This window comes from Styela clava, chromosome 14 (assembly GCF_964204865.1).
Source record: "Styela clava chromosome 14, kaStyClav1.hap1.2, whole genome shotgun sequence".
Classification (NCBI taxonomy): Eukaryota; Metazoa; Chordata; class Ascidiacea; order Stolidobranchia; family Styelidae; genus Styela; species Styela clava.
The window spans coordinates 5150166-5171782 of record NC_135263.1 but is presented as its reverse complement, the minus strand read 5'-3'; the positions used below and the strand labels follow the sequence as shown (position 1 = coordinate 5171782).

General features: G+C 34.7%; 2 protein-coding genes across 4 annotated transcripts in view; both read left to right on the top strand.

Moving 5' to 3' along the window:
* The first annotated feature begins 4715 nt into the window (after nt 1-4715).
* LOC120340794 (dihydrofolate reductase-like) lies at nt 4716-7733 on the top strand. The gene has a single exon (XM_039409160.2). The coding sequence runs from the start codon at nt 5979-5981 to the stop codon at nt 6525-6527; it is 549 nt and encodes a 182-aa protein (XP_039265094.2). The 5' UTR covers nt 4716-5978; the 3' UTR covers nt 6528-7733.
* Nucleotides 7734-7736: 3 nt separating this feature from the next.
* LOC120340792 (uncharacterized) overlaps nt 7737-21617 on the top strand; it is a 60653-nt gene continuing 46772 nt past the window's right edge. For 2 of the 3 annotated variants that reach the window (XM_039409158.2, XM_039409157.2), the window contains exons 1-2: nt 7737-7903; nt 8518-8629. In XM_039409158.2, the coding sequence (XP_039265092.2) occupies nt 7820-7903; nt 8518-8629 (196 nt within the window). In that variant the 5' untranslated portion in view covers nt 7737-7819. Of the gene's footprint in view, nt 7904-8517; nt 8630-16219; nt 16380-21617 lie in introns of those variants that run through there. The other variant, XM_039409159.2, reaches the window with a different exon arrangement.

Below are 21617 nucleotides of genomic sequence, written 5' to 3'. Positions count from 1 at the left end.
AGAATAAAACAATATGACTTAAAATGACTGTCCTCCCAGTCCACGAAGTGCGAGATTAAACTTATTCCCATTTCCTCGCCAACCTCTATCCACGCTTTTTCCTTCAAAATTTTGTTCCGGTAATCTACCGCCCCAACCGCCCACAAACAATCCTTCTCCCTAACCAACTCTATTAACTTCGCAACTTCCATTTTTCGGGTCTGGGTAATTAATAATTGGTTAGGTTTTCCCCCATTGTTACGTAACAAGTGAACCGTAGCACGCTGCGTTAACGCATTCGAAGTATGAACACCCTCAACGCAAGTGCGTTGGATTCCGTTCCCAACGCAACGCAAACCTATGCGTCAGTGTGAACGGGCCCTAATAGTGTGGCCCGCGAGGCCGACAACCTTGAACCACCCTGGTCTAGTGTTAAGCTGTGTTATACTGACGTATTACTTTGCCGTATAATAAATTGTAATATTCCTGTCTACTGGTGATTTGGTAATACCCGAGACATCACAAAAAGACTATAACGCCATAATATACAATCTTGATTAGCTAATAATCATTAGTAGGCCGAGGAAGTGCGTTTTAATGATGCCGAAATATAATTTTTGGAAAGACCGGTCGGACCCGAATATTTTTGAAGTTTTGTATGCGGATCTTCAGTAAAAATCGTTGAGTAGCCCTTGGCTACATTACAGTATATTTGATTCAGAAAATATTGACCGCACCGCATTGATTGTAATGCACGTTTGTGGAAACAGGGAAGAATGTTGTAAACCTGTGGTTATTGATTTTCCGGAGAATTCTCACTTTTGCTTCAGAATTTTAACCGATTTGCTTGCGTTTTTGTGCTCACGGTGTTAATTTGTGACTTCATCGCATAAAATTGATGCGTTTGCTGGCTTCTATAAAATGAAAGCAACTTTTCATACTGTGTCGTTGTAAACCTATGAATATTTATTTTCGGGGAATTTTCTAATGACCCAATATCCAATTTTTTGCACGATTTTTAAAGCATGTATTACGTAAAATGCGCAACTTTAGTTAGTGGGAACAAGCTGTAATGCTTTCAGTATGTTCATTCTCATACAAAACCAAAGAATTTATATATTCCCTAGATGTGCGCTGCGAAACTCACTTTCTAAGCGCTTTTCATGGCCTCGTCTCACAGCATATTACTGATCCTGATCTTTGCCTGATTTATGTCGGCATTCATTAGTTTTATGATTCCACCCGCAACCAACACAAATCTTTTGCAATATATGTTTCCCCGAGAAACCACTTCCTTTCTACTTTCATAACATTGGCTATACAGATGACGTAACAATCACATTTTAACAGCCGCTCGGACACTTCTTTAATCGAACAAATTTTCGTAAATAATGGTGAACTGTACTTCAGTTTTATTTATGTTTCAGTTATGTTAGTGATTTGTCAAGGAATAACGCAAATATCTCAAATATGCAAATATGGGCATTTTGTTTTCCAGGAGTTTTATCCTGGTGGCAATAGTAAAATGAAAAAATAAAGTGTATTTCGATTTCCATCACAAAATGAGGAGACGGTACAAAGTATAGCAGACAAATATACAAATGGTTGGCAGAATCTAAAAAGATTTAAGATGTGCTGATGCACGTACCAACTTAACCCGAATACCGAACAACACATTGAAGTTTATTTTGAAGGAATAGGCTACAGTACACCAAATGTTAATTTAGAGTAGTTATTGTATAGAACAGGGGTGGGCAACTTCTTTAGTCGGCGTGCCAGGTGTGGTAAAATGAAGTCCTCGGCGGGCCAGATTATAACATGAATAGTATCCAATATCTTAATCACATATTTATTCGCTAATGCAAGAAAGAAAATTATAAATCGCGTTTAAAGTAAAGTTTAAACTTTACAAAAAATTGAGACCAAAAAAGCACATAATAAATTTATCATAATGTACTAAAAGTGTAGTAATGTAATATCCTAATGTACTGATGCACAGTCAGCGGGCCGGTCAAAATCTCGTCGCGGGCCGGACCCGGCCCGCGGGCCGTATGTTGCCCACCTCTGGTATAGAATAACCCGATCTATCGACTTTCTTTTTCCACGGGAGAAATATGAAAATTCTGTTCCAAGAACCACATTGCGAAATCACTCGCAAAGGGGCATGGATAATTTTACAATGGTGAGGCATACTGTAGTTAGAATTTGTCTTTGGTCAAGAGTGGAGGAAACGGACAGCAATGATTAGGTATATATGGGCTTTGACAATGACATGTCATTGCTGACACCTAATGACCGAGAAGAAAATAATTTAAACGACATCTTGTGACGACGATCATCACTGCATATATTTATGTTGTTTTCGCCTGGCCTTGAATCGCCATGGGCAGGTCGGGACTAATTTAATGCAAACTGGAGAAATGATGTAGATATCGCGGTGTTATTGGTAATTGAGATAGGTCTCACAAAGCAGAAGACTGAAACCGTTCATGAGTTCATATGTACCAGCGCGTTACGGTACCAGTACTGCTTTAGCAACGTCAATGTTTGAATATTGAATTTGACCCTGAAGACCTCAGTTTCCATTGTTCTATGACCTAAAGTCTAAATTTATTGTTAGTGGTCTATATTAAGGTATATTTAACCATAAGTATTAGGGGCTCGTTTTGGGAATTTATTTGGCACAAAAAAGTCTTAGGGGCTTGTATCCCCAAATTTTGGCATCAATTTTAATAACAGAATAACAAGTGGACGAAAAATAGGGTAGCAAGTACAGAAGTAGATGTTTATTTGGAAACTTTTGTTGTCACTCACTGAACTGATAAAATAAGTTTATTTGGACTCCATAATCAGCATAAGAGGCGATAAGATAAAATGATTGATAAAAAACAAATGAATAAAACCTGATTATGAAATCAGGCGCGGCGGTGTGGCCCATCGTGCTAAACGTTAGGAATAGGTTCACCATCGCACCTCTGATTATGGTACTCTGTGTGGGTTCGAATCCCATGCGGGGATGGTTATGTGCGAGAGAATTGCTGGACTCTACGCCGCCGTGCCCGTAGGCTGGTAGGGCAGTAGGGTGGTTCACGTAACCGCTGGTCGGTTACGGCTTCCTCCACCATCAAATCCATGCTTCCGGAAACAAATAACTACCGGTAACCAGACGAGAGGCCGTGGTTTGCCATATGGTTGAGCCATCTTATCGGTTTTCCTCTCCCCCGGGATGAATATGTGAATCCTATTCTAACAAAACCTTGAACTGTTGAATAAGGTTTAAAACGGCTCCTGAACCAATCAAAGTTTAAAGTGGAGGTCTATCTTTGAGGCTGTTATTTTATTGCACAACATGAGTTTTCGACTGATTTATTTAGTTAGCGAAGTACAGAAGTGAGACTCGACAGAAGTTGAACCGACTTTCAATCTCTAAAATCGACCAATATTTCATTATTTACTTATTTTTCCTCCATATGCTGACATTCATTTTTCGTTATGATATTTAAATTTTTGACTGTCATAATGATAATAGAAGTCAATTTAAAAAATTCATGTAATTTGTTATAGTGGATTTAAAATTATTGGGTTTCAAATAATTTCAAAATTAAATATTTCGTACCATCATCAAAAGTGTAATCATTAAAAGTGTAGCAATTGTCAGATTCGGGGGGGATTACTGTGCATTTATTTATTGAAGTAAAATTTGGTCTTAACCTAGTGCAGAAAGTAAGAAATAGCAAGATCAACACTTGTTCGATAGTATAAGAATATTCGTATCAAACTTTCTTCAATAATTCCTGTTCTCCGATTCCAAAAATAGCCCCTACTTAAAATGACATCAATCATGACAATGAGTGCAAACCTCTTTTATACGAAACAGTTTGAGTCTCCATATTGGCAAATCGGCACTGCGCAATAAACTAAAAGGAACCACACCATTGGATTCCTCGGAAATAATTTGACAGTTTTTACCAAAAAAAAAAATACAATTTTGATAATGTCACGGCTGGTGCATGTCATGATTGATTTAAATTATTGTCGAGACAGGCATGGCACAAACTGACACATCTGTCGACGTTCCTGCCAGACTGACTTGTTTCAGAGACAAAAGAGTGTTTTTATTGAACTTAATATCGGGATATCTTAGAATCGGAGAACAATGCCTTACTTTTAGTGGAGGAGTCTAGTTAGTACTGAAATATACAAGGCTCAATGATGTCATCTATTTTGCATGAAATTTAGAGAATTCCAATTGCTTGTTATACTGTTTAATATACCAACGACTGTCAAATACAAGATGGCTCTGAAAAGAATAACTAAAGAATTACAAGATATAGGAAGGGATCCACCTGCGCAATGCAGTGCCGGACCAGTTGGAGATGATTTATTTCATTGGCAAGCAACGATAATGGGACCGCAAGATAGTCCGTATAAAGGAGGAGTGTTTTTCCTATCAATTCATTTTCCTACTGATTATCCATTTAAACCCCCCAAGATTGCATTTTCAACTCGTATCTATCATCCAAATATTAATACCAATGGTAGTATCTGCTTAGACATACTAAGGTCACAGTGGTCACCTGCATTAACCATTAGTAAAGTATTGCTATCAATATGCTCCCTACTCACTGATCCAAATCCTGATGATCCTCTATCACCGGATATCGCCAGAACATATAAGACTGACATGTGCAAGTATAATGAAACGGCCAGACAGTGGACTCAAAAATATGCAATGTGATGGTACTGATATTTGAAACCGTATATACTGATTTGAATTTTGGGATCATTTAGGATATGTTTGTAGTATTTGGTTCATTTCTGCTTGGCACACTATCAAGTTCACTTAATTGAATGTTACTCAAAGAAGAATTTTTGTTGTCAACGTCGCTTTTCTATGTAATTTCGAAACGATTCATTTCAATTATATAGAATTTTAGAATTGTTGGTATTAGTAAGCATTGTTGAATAAGGAAGTTTAAAATGTGGATATTACCGTTTTTCCCCCAATTTATCACACAGAAATAGTAGAACTAAATCCTTTTATGACTCAAAGTAATTGACTGACTGATCAGTTGAGAAACATTATATTCAACATTGTAAAATTAAGATGGTACTTGACTGCATTAATGAATTCCCGCTTTTTACTATAATGTTATTTTTGCATCACTCAAATTATTATACACTGTTAATTTTAGTTTCAATTCTAAAACTTCATAGTTTTTCATTCATGCGGTTGGATATTTTTTCCTGGTAAAAAATTTTCAAAAATGATTTTACTTTACTGTACTCAATGCTGGTTGGTAAAGGGTCTAGCCTACTTCTGTATAATTAACACTTATAATATTGATCCAATCCAACATTGATACTACCGTTGAATGAATAAAAAATTGCGGCATGGATACTATCTTGTTAAAATGAGATTGTTCTGTCCAATCATGCCTCAGTGATTCCTGTAATTTGTACTATCCTTCTTTCCTTGAAGTGCTGAAATGAGATCAAATCATCTTAATGTAGACTAGACCCTTTATCTAAAGTGCTCACAAATTCTTTATTCATTTTAATGTTCCACTCCAATGAATTATAGTTCCTGTTTATTTGTAGAGAAAGTGATCCTCATCCAGAAATATAAAATTAAAACTGTAGACAAAATGTCAATATTAATGAAATTATTCTGTTATTTCTTTTATTTGACTGTAATATATATTCTCACAATGCTTATCGAAGGCCTAGTGTGCTTTGTAGGTCATTATGTAGTCTTTCCTTTGCATTTTAGAATCTAAATTACGAATGTTATTTTCTGTTGGAATTACAAGTTTGTTCGTCCTCATTCAGATTTGTAGAATTGCAATGTTTCAGAATGTGCCTGTTGTATTTCTATGATTTGTTTGCTTAATTTTCACTCAGAAATAATTGCTTTGACTTGTTGTGTTCATCTAACTGAAATTCACTTTCTTATTATACAGAATTTTTAGTTAATTTCACCAATACTTTCTATCATAATGTCACTGAAGATTCACAGCATTGTCGCTTGTTGCAAAAATGAAGGTATTGGCTATAAAGGTACCTTACCATGGAGATTAAAAAAAGAAATGAAACATTTTCGAAAAATTACGAAGGGAAACCCACCCGAAGGAAAACAAAATGTGATTGTAATGGGTCGAAAAACATGGCAATCTTTACCGGGAGCATTACCGGGGCGTTACAATTTTGTCTTGTCTCGAACTGTATCTGAAAAAGCAGAAAAAATGGACGGAGTGTCAAAATCTTTAGAAGATTTTTTAAAACTGATCACGTCTGACGAATGGTCGTCAAAAATTCATGAAGTATTTTGTATAGGAGGCGCGGAAATTTACAAACAACTATTTGAGTCTTCAGTTTGTGGTAAAGTTATCTTAACAAGAGTTCTCGCTGATTATGAATGTGACGTCTTCTTACCAAAACTTGATGGGTTCAAAAAAATAATTGAAAACAATGAAGATATTCCAGGGGAAGAACAAACAGAAGTTGATGGTACTAAATGGATGGTTGAAGTGTATGAAAAAGTCTAATGATTAAAAATCATTAGCTTTCAAAAAATGTTTGAGAGTGGCATGATAGAGAATGACACGATATTAGGACAGGGGTGGGGCGGGCAAATTACGACCCGTGGGCCGGATCCGGCCCACCAAAGTGTTTTATCCGGTCCACATAAGTCTGCTGAAATTAAGACTACAGTTTTATGGATTTAAATTTCCGTTGAAAATATCGAAGAAAATAACGACATAATGACCCCGATTGTTACACTATGTTTCTTATTGTTATATAAATGTTGGTCTAGCTCAGGGGTTCTCAAACCAGGGGTCGTGACCCCGAATTGGGTCGGAGTGATAAGTAGGTAGGGTCGCAAACAGGTCGTGGGGTCGCTGAGGTATGGTAGAGGATGGATGTACAAAACATCTAAGATTTGACAAACCAAGTTAAATTTAGCAGTTTGTGGCTTACTGTAAAACAGGAACATAGGCATCGCTCTATGCTTATTCTATTGAAAATGTAGGCGCTTGTTTGGTTTTAGCTTATTTTACTTAATACCACCACATGACCAAACTTAAAAGTTCAGTGAAAGAAGCTGTAAAGTTTTATGAAAAATATATATATGGACCTGGGGTCGCACTGGAAACTTGATAGATGTATTTGGGGTCATCCTGAAAAAAGCTTGGGAACCCCTGGTCTAGCTGTTGGATTAACATTTGTAAATAAACTGTTTTTCATTCAGAGTTTTTCATATTGAGTTCTGAGCCTCCGGACTAGTAATCAAGTCTAGTATGTGTAACTGGCCCACTCAGAAGGATATCATTCAAATATCTGGGTAAATGATTGGATTTGACTAAATTGAAAGCGTTGGACAATATTCAGAGTTTGAACAATCTTCAAAATTAATACTTCTTCTTCAAAATACAATCATAATATGCTGAAATATTATTGGCGTGTTATTCATTCAAAACCATCTAAACTGTACTTTCAGCAGGGTATATGTAGTTGACTATTCAGTTTGAGAGATTTGATGTATGATTTTAGAACAGCAATTGTCATGCCAAAAACTTTTTCGTTATATATTTGTATTATTAAGCAAATATGCAAACGAACAGGAATATTGCAATCTATAAAGTACTTATTAATAAGTAACTGCCTATGTTGGGACTTGGCATGACACCACAGAATTTTCACTTGTTTGTGAAATAGTTTTTTTTTGTAATCGGAATTTTAATATTCATAGATCATGTAAAAATAAAACAAAAAAAATTTAGAAACAAAGTAATAAGATACAACATTTACAAAAGATTCATGTTCTGAGCGATATAAAATGGCTGGCTATTTACCGAATGACAATCATGGACATAATCATATCGATATGCAACAACACCACAATTATCATGGAATCGAACAGGTTTGATAATTATTTAATAACTCAATCTGTGATTACGAAATTGAAGAAGACTTGACTGGCAAGAATTTCGACCCTTTTTTTCTACTATGCCGTAACATAATGAATGGGCTGTCTGTGGAAGCTTTTTGCATTTGAGCATGCATTTTGAGATATGTAGGGTGTCCATAAGATCCATATATTGTTTTAGCTCTCACAGATGTATTGAATGACGTTAAAATACTTAAACAATTACTGATTTAAAAACAACAAACAGCGTTAGGATATATTGAGAACTGACTTCATAACAAAATTGAAATTGTGAATGGATTTTATAGACACCCTGTACACTTCCATTCTAAAACTTTATAATTCAAATTTCATTTGAAATATATCAGACTTCACAATTCACGTATTCACCTCTACTTCCTCTGGACATTTTGCTTTTATTTTCAGTCATTTTTTGTTTCACTTGACGTTTACAAAATTATATTGAATTGACTTTTCATGCACCATGATGGTGTTAACAACCATTCCAACTTCAGATTAATGTGATCAGACGAGAGCGCAATTTATGAAGTTTCTTCTCCCCAAATATCAATCGAAACCTTTTTTTTTTATCTTTACAAATTTCATAGTTGAATTCTGGAATTGTTCAAGATCAGGGCACAGATCGCCCAAACACACTTTTCCCTTGTGACAATGAAGAAGATGGAGAAATACAAGATGCATTTGGGAATCGGATAAACAGTAAGTGTCTGATTTTCAGTAATTTTTACGATGAAACAGACCATTATTTATTTATTCTAGAGGGGTAGATCCAGTAAAACTGTATATATCAGGAATTGTATAGTTTTCACAGGAATATATTTGAAAAGGTTCTCTTGTGCACTGTTTTTTCTATTGGAAAATTGATGTGCAATGTTAATGTTCATCAAAACATCTCAACTTTGTGCTCAGTAACAAAGTCTCAATATTCAAAGTTGAATAGCTCACCATGCAGAATAGAAGGTCATGCCTATTTTCATCACTTTGCCCCATGCCAAGTTTATTGTGTCAAAAGATATAAAATACAGTAAATAACTAGTTCCGTACACATTTAACAACTAGGCCACATATTCGAAAGGCAGTGTTTGTGTTTGTGCTATTTAGTACACACTGGACAGTGTGAGGCAGGAATGGGTTCGTATATTTGTTTGGTGGGTGGAAACCAGCTGCCAATATGTTTACCCACTAAAGGTCATTTGAGTGAGTTATTGCCCCCATTAGTATTATATAAATATGCACTCGTTGATGTTCAACATTGCAGTATTTATGTCAGGAGCCAGAATGCCTTGCGATATCTTTTGACAGGCAATTTGGTATTGAAATGGTGTTGAGATTTATTGTTTTGCTCTAGTCTTATGGTTAGGTTTATTTTTTCAAGCTTAAAATTGTACTGATGTAGGGAATTATAAGAAAAAAAGCGTCGCCGTAGACCATAGTATGTGAATCAAGATGGCGGACACCTGAACATAGTATGTGTACCAGGTTAGAGTTAGGCCATAATTCTATACCAGTTTTCTATATTTAGTTCTATTACGAGTTCGGGGATTAGTCAAGTGACTCTCTTAGTATTTGTACCTGAAATTATGGCCTAACCCTCCCCTGGTACACATACTACGTTCCGGTGTTCGCCATCTTGGTTCACATACTACGGGAGTACCGAAAAAAAATAGTATTCAGGTGTGGAACGAAGACAAACCATGGGTCACTGAGATTGAATATTTGGCAACTATATTTAAAATTGCTAATGATTCGGTGGGGCTAAGGTCAGGTATGAATAGATTATGGGAAACAAATTCAATCAAGAAAATTAGTTTTGCTTGTTCTATGATGTAATGCATCTTATGTTGTATTACAACTCTTTCTTGAAATTTCAACTCGGCATAGTGTATACTCCCAGATCTTTAGTGTGGAGGAATTTTGCAGTTGAATGAACTCCATTATTAGCTTTTAAAAATATTTTTTTATGGGTCTGGATTAATTATTGAAGAAGATTTATGACGGGGTTTTCTACTTTATCATGTTTGCGTAAAATTTGTAATGAATTCATTTAAGACAATGAACCTTTCAATGAATAATTGTCAAAAATGTTCAACTTATTCGCTAACATAGTCTTGTTTCAACCACTCTGAGAATCGCTCGAAAAAGTTTTTGCAAGAGCAGCCCTTTATGTTGTGAAGTTTTGTGACAGAATTGGTACTTTGCATCGACTTTGTAATCGTTTTTGAACATACTTCTCCTGGAGACTCTGGAGAGAAGTTTACAGTCATTTATGTTCGTGCTTTTAGACCAGTTACGTTAATAAACCAGCTGCAGAGTATTGCAATGGTCTTTTGAACTCGTATATCAGTCAGTTGTGCATGTGCACAAAGCAAATGTAATCTGCTGGTCTTGTGATGTTTTGCGCATTGCAAAGTCTGAGTAAATATGTTCAGTGTATACCCTGAAAATGTAACTGTTTACCGCAAGCGGAACTTGGTTCATTATTTATGTATTGTTTTTTTTCTGCTTATTAATTTTAGATGTTTTGCACTAAGTGGAGTTCAAGTTCAAGGCAAGAACGTACAAAACAAATTATAATAAACTTTTGACTCTGCTTGCTTGTAAAGGACTTTTATTTGTAGGGGATTCCAGGTTTGAGCTTCTGAGGCGTATCATATCAGTAAAAATGACAAGGCTTTAATTAGATCATTTAGAAGCACTGTCAGCTCAAGTTGCCATTTCCTGACTTAATTAATAAAGTTATCTATTTCTGCTTACACCTGTTTTGTGGTCATAGCAAAACTTCAATTATGATTACATAATGGTCATTGATCAATTTCTTAAAATATCGGTGATACGTCATGAAAGATATATCGAGTAAATTATTTTGTCTGCAAACATGGAACAGGTGATAATGATAGAGTAGGATTAATTGCTGTCAACTTGAAGAATGAACTTCTTTGTTATAATTTAAACAGTATTTCCAAAATTATACTTTCGACTGTGTTGTAGCATGAAAAATAGTACTATAACAGTCTATAAGCACATTTTTTGAAGGTTTGGAAATTTTTTTGTTTGTGTGACAGGAATTGTAGAGGCCTATATAACTGATTCATGATTTATTCTGAAATTGATTACATCTGTGTTCCTCTGGTCATGTTTTTTAACATATATAACGGAATATAAATTGCAGATTTTTACCCATTCACATAGGAATAATTGAATAATTTGTCTAACAACCAGTATTCCACAAGACTAATATGTTTCAGTGGGCATATATTAGGTATTCTCACTTATTTTCTTCTCTTCCAAGCTAGTGTCTGAGAGCTTCATTCTTTTATAGGTTTCTGACCAACTGTGATACTCAAACTACATAAATAATAAATCCTATCTGACGAGGAAAACCAAATCATAATTAAGCCACAGACAATTTGTTTGAATGAATAGATTTCGTTATAGAAATCAACATATTTGGAAGTCAATATTTTTCCTGCTCAATTTCAATATATTTCTATCTAAGGAATATTTTGGGCGCTCCAGAAGTATGTGTACCAATATGGATGGAACTAATTTTGTTCGCCTATTTTATATCAAGTTGTGTAAAGGAACTGAAACTTATGGGCAGGGGGATATTCAATTGGCTAACACAGACGGTCCCCGAACTCGCTAAAGAACTAAAATAAGGAAAATCAGAATAAAATTATGCCCTAACCCTAACCTGGTACACATACTTCAGGAGTACCATATTTTGTTTATTCAAAATCCTTTTCTCTTTAGCATGTTGTCATATTGTGTTGTACAATTGTATTCTTTCTAAATTATATTGAATTGGAAAGTGACAACTGATATCTTTTCGTTTGTATTCAATCTTCCCTCGTCATTTTTAAATTTATTGTTCATAAAGTTTCGCGTGTAACGGATAAGGAAGTAAGTAAACAATCATGTTGGGGACTTTTTGCTTTGCTAACAAATGACAACTTGAACCAATAAGGTGGCCCTTTTCTGATACACACCACAATTTGGTGACTTTTCTTTACAACCAAATACAGTGATATCAGTAGCAACAGCGTATTATAAACTGTTGTTAGGTTAGGTGATGGTTCATAATGCAAAATGTAGTAATTACTCCAGATGTGAAATAGTAGTCAACCCTTATTTGCAAGAACCTTTGTCATCCTTCCTCTCTTTGCCCAAACTATCCCAATTGTTGTATATTGTTGTCAAGTGTGTCATATTGTTGTTGCATTTAATTTGCATTTGAAAATTTTTTGAGGCTTCGAAGATGAGTTCTAAATGATTTCAATTTAATTTCAGTTTTTATATATAGCATTGTAAATCAAATTATTGACATTGTAGTGAATTACTCAAAATACTTATATATACAGAAACGCTAAGTGTCTGATTTGTTATCCCAAATAATATTCAAATTCATACCAAATATAATAATCAAATGGATGCACTATTTTGAGGATATTTTCCCACTCCATCATACAGTCAGCTTGTCATGCTTTACTGGATGTGAATGCCTGCTTTACGAATATAGATCAAGTACTTCCAATCCTATTGTTGACCTGATTGTCACCATGTTTACCACTGAAAATTTTATGAATTGCCTGTTCTAAATTGATCAATGAATTGACAATCAACCACTACCTAATAACTTTATTTTATTTATACCTTGTGGGCAGTTAAATATAAATGAAGGAGTGATTTTCTTTCAGCGGTAAAGTTTTTATCAAGTTTGTAGAGGTGTGTACGTCGAATACCATAAAGTTTCCATTATTGACATTTTCCTCGCTTGAATGGTTATGTGTGATGGATATGTATATTTTGTCTGGTGATATTGTAATGCTTCATGGCCTACATTATATTGTATGTCAAGTATAAGAAACGTAATCTTTCCGATGAAACTTTTAGCTTGGTGAGTTTCTAATATTTCGATAGCCTGGTACTGTTGTTGTACTTCATAGCTTCCAATCCTTGACTGACACCAAATCAGCTCCTCGCACTTGGCATGTTGTTGCTATTCAAGACTCCCTGGCCAGTTCTCCATGTTCGACAGATTATTAGCGTGTTTAATTTTTAGTATATATTAGCTCAAAATTGTTACAAAACCCTTTAAAACGATTGGTGTTCTCTTTGCATGGTTCACTGACTTTTGTGTCCCAATTTTTTGCTGGTAACCCAAGCATAAAACTTCTGTCAAAATACAGTCAAGCAAGTATGACCGATGTATGGTATTTCATTGGATCATGTCCATTGACTGGGGCTAATGATGAGTAATGCTCTAAAAATATCCAACTTTGTATTCACCAATACAGTTTGTTGATATCCTTTGATAGATATGGCTTGGGATTGTGAAAGTTGCCAGTAGAAGTTGAGCTATATAGTAGAATAGCTGCTTGAATTTATATCCTACAATATTCAGTTGATATATTTTGTGATTTATGTTAGTATATCTTTTGGAAAATCGAAGTTTTAAAAAGTTCAATTGCCAATTAGGGCACATTGTTATGAGTGATTGTTATATTTTAAGGCAGGGATGGATTCAGGGCTGTTCATGTCTGGATAGGTAGTTGGCATTCTTGATGTCCGTCCGCGACCCTTTCCAATTGAGAATGCTTTTTATTGACCTTTGGGTAGAAAATCATACTTGATGATTTGTATTTTGAGCCTGCTGATTTTTTCTCAGTGGCAAATTTTCCAAAAAGTAATAATTTCTGCTAAAAAAATTTAACCCAATTCTAGAATAATCTTCAAGTCAGAATTAAATTTAATGAAACATTAAATGATATACCGTTTTTATACTAATCACGCATATTACAGCATTGATCTATTTCAAATTATTCAGTAGTTATAAAATTTCCCTTTCTCTCTGAAAGGTTTTTCTTTTTATCTTTGCCTACTAACCAGAATAACTATATCCATTTTAGACTTCCTGTTGCACTGAAATAACCATTAAATCAGTGTATCAGGTAAACCAATGAACTGCACTTAATCAATACTAGGAAGAATGGAAAGTACCTTTATGAACAGACTTGCTTAAATATTAACCATACCCATTCAAGCCATTGGAAAATAATAATTACACTAAATTTGTGAAGAGCAGTGGTTCTCGAGTGGATTTTTCAAATAGGTTTACAGTAGGTTCCAAGTAGAACGTATGGTTGAAATTGAACCAAGATTTACATTTCTAGTTGGCCAAGCTGTTAAATAGACAAAAAGATTAGTTTGATCTTTGCCATATTTTACTGTCTTGTTTATATTACCGTTAATCAAAAAAAAACTTTATGATACTTGAAATTTCTATTACAGTAAATATTTTGTGAGCCAAAGATATACCGGTATATTGGGGCTGAAATTGGGTCACATAAAAATAAAAGTTGAGAGCCACTGGAACAGACTAAGCAATATTTATATTTTGCCTTGACAGGCTATTTAACAATGGCCATCTGAATATTTGTGGTAGCGTACTGCGTACATATTTATGTTCATTTGAAGAATTTTGCTTTGCTTAGCATGATTACTGAAGAAGCTTAGCATGATTACTAAAGATATTACATTCTTACAATTATTTTTAATACATTGCTTTCGGATTTGTTGATTACAACAAACAAACGTATTAAATTGGCATACTCATACAAGAATTTTCTTTCTCGATAAGTAATATTGTTCAAGGGGAAAAATATACTTGCCAGTAAATATCGAGGCTTTCCTTATTAAAGTTCAATTACTGGTTCCGGGACTGTCTGTGTTAGTCAAGTGAATATACCCTCTGCCCATGGGTTCCAGTCCTTTTACACAACTTGATGTAAAGTAGGTGAACAAAATTAGTTACTCCAATCGTCCATATTGGTACACGCCTACACACGCTTCTGGAGCCCCCAGTTATCACCTCATACAGGATGTAAAAAACAAGTAGGTTATGCTGAACTGAAAGAGATTCTAAATCTACTTTCCATGTCTCCAACTCTAACCCTAGTTCTGAGTGATTACGTAGAAATGAGCTTAAGTTAAAAATTTGAAGTAATCTTCCAATCTCTTGATATCCACAAACAATAATTACCACAATAAGCATTATCTGGGCAGATAATCCTGCATGGTTTCCTGGAATGATTTCATGTTGTTTTTCAAAAAAATACTATAAAAAATAACAGAAAATTTTACCCAAATTTCAATATAGAAAAATTACTAAAACTATGACAGTAATCTGTAAAGCTCATACAGGAAAAAATAAATGTGCATTACAATGCATAATAAGTAGTAAATTACTATGATTTTGCATCATTGAACTGGGCAATCAATCATTTTATCATGTTAGACTTGGCACTTATTTCAGCAAGTAACAGTTTCTGACTGAGTGCATCAAGATAACTCAACAATAGCATATCTACGTAGTATATCCACTTTAGTCATTCAATCCCTTTTTTATTTTTTTGTAGCATACTCTGAAATTATGATTTTTTTGCGTGAACCAGACCTCAGTTTATCGTGGAGTCTAGTCTGGCAACATTTATTGTTATTTGCGCTCAATTTTTAAAGTTCAAAATTTATTGAAAACAAGATTTTTAGCCTGGGGCACTGTGGTTGTTTAGCGTTTTTTTACCTCTAAGCTTGACAACTTGGGAAACAGATTAATGGAATATGATCTGTCCGGCTTGTAAGGTCTTACCCTCTGTTGAACTCTTCCATTTCTTTAATGTTGATGGGACAAATTAGGTTCAGTTTGTTTTTATGGCATTTTGTAGGGTACTGTCTACTGTGTTTGTGAAATGTTTAAATGTTATGAATTTGTGGACGAGGCCTGAGTTATTTTAAGAGTACAGAGCGCAATTCAGAGCCTTTAACTAAAAGTGGGAAGAGTACTTATAGAAGTGATGGTTTTATTTGTAATGATCTTTTAATATATTCAGTATGAAAAGGTTTCTTTCTGGTGTTTTGTGCGATTGAACTGCAGTGCAGTGAGCAAATAATTTTAAGAAAGTTTAGTTTGTAGAAATTTATGTTGTTTTTAACCTACAATTCTGAATTTAAAAGATGGCATTATAATAGTGAAAGCTTGATATATTGCTATATATTATATCGTTTCCAAATGGTCAAATAGATATGATATTTCAAAAATATTTATTTGATTATCCTTGGAGGTGTACAAATTCTTCTCAAGAAAAAATATGGCCTTCAATTTCTAAATATGCCAATTTCAAGAGACCAAGTTTTTTTTTAACATTTCAATCTTAGTTCGCTCATTGGTTATTAAGATTGCTACTAACATGTTTAATAATCATCACTCATCAGCGTAAATTCTTTAAAATATTTAACTGGAAATAGTCAATGGAATTATCAAATAAACGACCACGATTCTCTTATGTTCGTCTTGATCGATAGTTTATATTTATATTTCCTATCGCCTTCCGTACTTCAAAGTTTCAATTGGAAGGACATACCACGGACCGTAATTTCAAGATGCCGCTTGGTATGTATTTATGTTTTAGTTTCGTTAAGTTTCAATGAAATTAAGCGGTTTACCAGGTTTTTTCTTGTATCTTGATTATAAAATGAAAAGTTTCGTGAGGTTAAGTTTTAGTAAAAGTTGATGATAATGAACCACTCTTTTTTTGCGATCTTGTTACTGTTTAAAACTCTTTTTATCGTGATTATAATTTCTTTCTTAAACTTTCGCCAAGACCGCTAAGTCATCTATCAATTGTTAATGTCGACGATCTTTTGATTTTTAACGTTAGCCAAGTCTGCAACCACGATTTATAGCGACTAGTCCTGGCACTTGGTGATAATAAAAATTGTACTCTGGTTCAAGATGACAGGTCATGCTTGAAATGGATATTTTGACTTCGACGCCATGATATATTTCTGTCTGATCGTGTTACTTGCACGCATGATTAATTTTCCCATGAAATAAAGTCACGTGACCAAGGACGGCGAAAGTTGCTGAGAATGTGCCCGATAAAACATAAAAACGAAAATTTTAGGTTGAATATTTTTTCAGTTATACGCTATGTATAAGGTAATTTAAAAAAAATCATCCGGAAAAACATTTAACAAAAGTCGCTTTCACCAAAGAATTCCATTTAAAAGGTTATAGTTTGTGTCCGAAGATTTCGATATTTTATTGCCCCATGTATCATAACGGGGTATTTTATGGACCACGAGCTTTGGTAACCCCCTTAGTAGATATTAATGTATTTTTGTATTATACTACTGAATAAAAGTTTCTGCCGTTGATGCGTAGTAAGTGAGAACCCAAGCAACGTGTGCCTACATAAATATCGCATGGATCAGCCATGTAAAACGGGACCGTTTCACGTTTTGCAGTGTTATATTTTTTTTATTATAAGAAAACCTACTTTTTGTTCTATATTATTGGATTTGCAATACATGGCAATAGTGGAAACAGTTGTATTTTTAGCGCCGGGGGTGATCACGAATTAAAAATAAAATTGAATGTTGGAACAAGCGTTGTGTTATAACTATAGGTGCCGGAACGTTACAATATGTTACGCCTTTTGAGGCGAGTGCGGAACTGGCGATCTACTACCACGGCACACAAATTTAGTTTTTCTGAGGGTAAACACAATGTCGACGATGACAAGGATAAGACTAAATACTTTGATTTTCCGTACCTCCTGAAGTATGCGCACCAAGATGGCGCACAGCCTGAACTCGGGTTGTGTACCAGGTTAGGGTTCAGGTTGTTCGACATCTTGATGCGCATACTTCATGAGTACCGATTTTCCTTTATGAATGAAAATATTGGTAAATGCTCTGATGTTTGGTTCTGTCATATATATAACTCACGCGAAATATTCAATTTTCTCGTTTTTTCTGGAATTGCAACGAACAATAAACAATGCGGTCATAACAGTAATTTAAAACCAAACGTTCGAAGCAATTCTTTAAACGAGAATGATTTTGATCTATATCTTGAATAGTATCGTTCAGCTGTTTTCTGGTTTCCCGCCAAAATGACACTTTTTAATGACGTACTCTCGTTTCTATATTTTTGAAGTACCAATTGATTATGACGTCACTTTATATATTGTTGTTTTGATGACCAATATTCTGAAGATCTACAGTTGTTTTTCTGCACTTTTAACTCTTATTTTTTAAAAGAACCTTGCCAAATAGGCGATACTTCATTCGGCAAATACTTCATTTTGTTCCATAATTATTAATAATTTAATGTTAAACTCATATTTACGGTAAATTGTTTGTAAAGAATCAAATTTTCGAGGGTACAATTTTTGATTGTTTTAATCATATGGTATTCAGGTTGTCCAAAACAAATCGAATATTCGAATGTACCCGAATATCAAAGTATTCGAATACCTTTTCGGCTGATTTTCGAAAAATTCCGAATGATAGCCATTTTATTGGTATTATAGATATTGTGAACATAATGCATATTGTACTTAACCTGATAATTGTTTTGAACGTTAAAAAATAGCGAAATTTATTTATGATCCAACAACACCACGTGACTAAGAGATGGCGGAAATTGTCCGGATGGAAAATGCCCCGGTTTTGGTTCTTATCAGTCTAACCTGCTCGAAGACGTAGCATGATAAATAATTTGGATAGGCTACTCCGAATTGGAGTAATAACACTTTCTGAATCCAATTTTCATCCCGCTCTCTGAGAATAGACCCAACAATTTTCCACGTGACCTCCGCGTCAATATTTCAATCTATAAATATGGAGGGATTCAACTTTCAAGACAAAGGTGCGAATTTTTAAAATGTCCTATTTGAAGATATTAAAAAGAAATAGGTGCTCTTTAGTAGGCTGGTGCTAACCAAATATTTTCCAAAGTATTTCAATCAAAGCATTTGTTTCCTCATTTTTGCCGTTTGGGTGAAAGCTCTCGAATACTCGATATGTGTTTTTTGCATACGTGCTTCATGAAATGATTGTTGCAGTTTTATAAGGCTTTGTATCGGACTTTTTATGATCTATAATTTTATATTCTGCATCTTCAACAGTTGTATCTCTCGAGGCAACTTTCATGTAAAAAAAACAATATCAGCATACCTGCATCGGTGTATTTTATCATGTGTTTTGTTTTATATGGAGAAATGGCTAGTATTGAAATAAACATTTCCAGAGGGTATTTTGTATATTTTAATATGGTTAAAAGTTTAGGTGTACCAAAAATTGTGGAAGCAACTGCACTAGAATATTACTTCAATTTCACTTCTGTCGTGATAAACGTTATCAGTTTATCTACCGCTAAAATAAATTACGTCATTACGACATGTAAACGTGGTTAATATGGTTACAGTTAAGAGTGATTGAATGATAGATAATTTCCCCACAAAACCTTAAAGATTAAGTTTGGCGTGTGAATTATTACTGTGCGTGGGTGTGTCGTCGTTATAATCGTATTGTGGTTTATTGTTATTTTCAAGCTTTATCTAATGCAGTTGTTGTAAATTGATTTGGCCATATGTTTCTGTCTGGCCGTGGGGTCGGAGTTCGAAATGTTTTCAGTGCAATCGAAGCCGGAGTATTTTTAAACTGCTCTTAATTGATAGCTTGAGATTAAATTTTGATTTCGTCGAATTTTAATGATAATACAGTAGTCAAAAATTTCCTACAGAAACTCAGAAAGCATTGGGTTTACTGAAAGTTCTTGAAAGCTTACTGAAGGGAAGTCAAATGCGCCGAAATTTTTGTCATCAAAATTTGATCGTAAGAGTTTGAATCTGGAATTAGTCGGATTTTTTTCAACTATTTCAAGCCGGAGTCGGAGTCAAAATTTTCTTTATCCTGAGTCGGAGCCAGAGCCAGATATTACAGCGAGAAAAAGTCGAATGGAAATTTCCCCGACTTCCACAGCCCCGGTTTTTGCATAGACCAGGGTTTTTGCATAGACCAATGATATAGACCAGATACCAACATTAATAAAAGGCCTGAGCTTCTCCATTGGCAATATCGCTGGGTTCCATGCCGCGATGTTTATATGCATTATTTGTTATATAATCGTATCTTTTTTATACGCGCCTATTCGTGGCAGTTTGCGTTCTGGTTATTTTTATCGCAATGGGGTTTTCGGAGAAGAATTCTCCGCGAATCAATACTTTTATCCCACTCATTTGATACTCCAACCAGTTATCGGAATTTTCGTAAATCGGAGCATACTATTCAGGTCAGCGAATATGGTAGCGCAAGTCATTTCGCCTTTTAGTGGTAATCAAGCAAAAGACATTGTCTGACTCGACATTAACAGTCAGTTGTTTTATCGGCTCTCCTTACCTCGAAGAAATCCTATTCCGCCCGCTCTTATCAGCAAGCCCAAGTATTATACTTAAAATAATCTTGGGCGTGTGGAAGCTCTCCTTATTAAACTATCCGCTCTTATTTTTCGTTTATGGTCTGTAATTTGATTTAAGAAAGTCGATAGTCGTTGTTCCCCGACTTAAATGCCTGATTGATTTACCATTCAGTTAATCCTCTTAACTGGTCCACTATTTTGTAAAAGATACTCTTAAAGGCCTGAACAAACCCCAAGAAAGATTTCAATTTGCCTTAATTTCAACGAAATTCAACTGCTTTGCCAGCGCACGTCCAGTTAATTTCTGCGACTTATCTGATATTGGACACACGATATTGGCGATTTGTTACATCCTGGCTTGCTAGTTTATCTCTATGCTTCAATTTTGAAATACCAGTGTACAGACATACATTGACGAATCCTATTCTTCCATCGGCGATATTTTTTAGTTTTTATACAATTGTAAGATTTAAAAAAATACAGAATTTTGTATACGATATTTTTCACGATATTAGCCCTTAAATGGCTTTAGTCGCCAATATGAAGGGGAAATTGTTTTAGTATTCTTCAATTTAAGCCATTTATCACGTGTTCAACAATTAGTGACCGATTTATTTCTTTGTAATATATTTAGGTACTGTTGAATGGTTGCGTTCCCTCCTGGAGATGTTTTAAATATTTTATGGCGTAGCGTTTCCGTGACGTATATATGACGTGTTACCTTATGATTTGTGAGAATAATCTTCTTTTAACTTCCGGTCTCGTGACGAATCCTTTACTTCTGCAGTGGTCAGAAAGTTTTAATTCCATTCACAGGAATATGTAGAATAATTTCTATTTACATTGGGCCAAATACTTTCAAGTTGACAATCGTTTACGACATAAACAAATACAAATGTAAAGTCAAAACCTTTGTCTGTCTCGGGCTTTGTTATTGTAAAACTTGAAAACGCCAATTTCGCTTTCTGAGCCGCACGGATTTGAGTTAAAATAAAATACTCGATTTCAGTGAACCGCCGGTAATACATATGGTGCGTGTTTTGAGAGAACCATCCTCGTCTCTACATATTAAAAACAATGCATGTACATGTAATAAATGATAAGGTATCCAATTCACTGATCCCTATACCAAATCTATAATTTGAAAATTGTTGTGCAGATACATTGTCCTTTTGAGCATGGTGTTCATTAATTTGTGTATGGTATCGAAAGGGCAAAATATCTGGACTACTGAATTTTCTTGCAAACTTGTTCGACTTTCATTTTGCAACCTACAATATATTACAATTTAGGGCTTTCAACTTGTTGAGCTGCTATAATTGAGCTTCGTCTTTCTGAAAACTCGTGATCGACGCCGCGAGGCATAATATAATAGTTTTGTCAACATTGCCACTCCAATGTCAGTTTTCAAAACAATGTTAT

Bases quoted from the DNA above. Each gene is read 5' to 3' on its own strand.
- LOC120340794 (XM_039409160.2), top strand. From the start codon at position 5,979: ATGTCACTGAAGATTCACAGCATTGTCGCTTGTTGCAAAAATGAAGGT.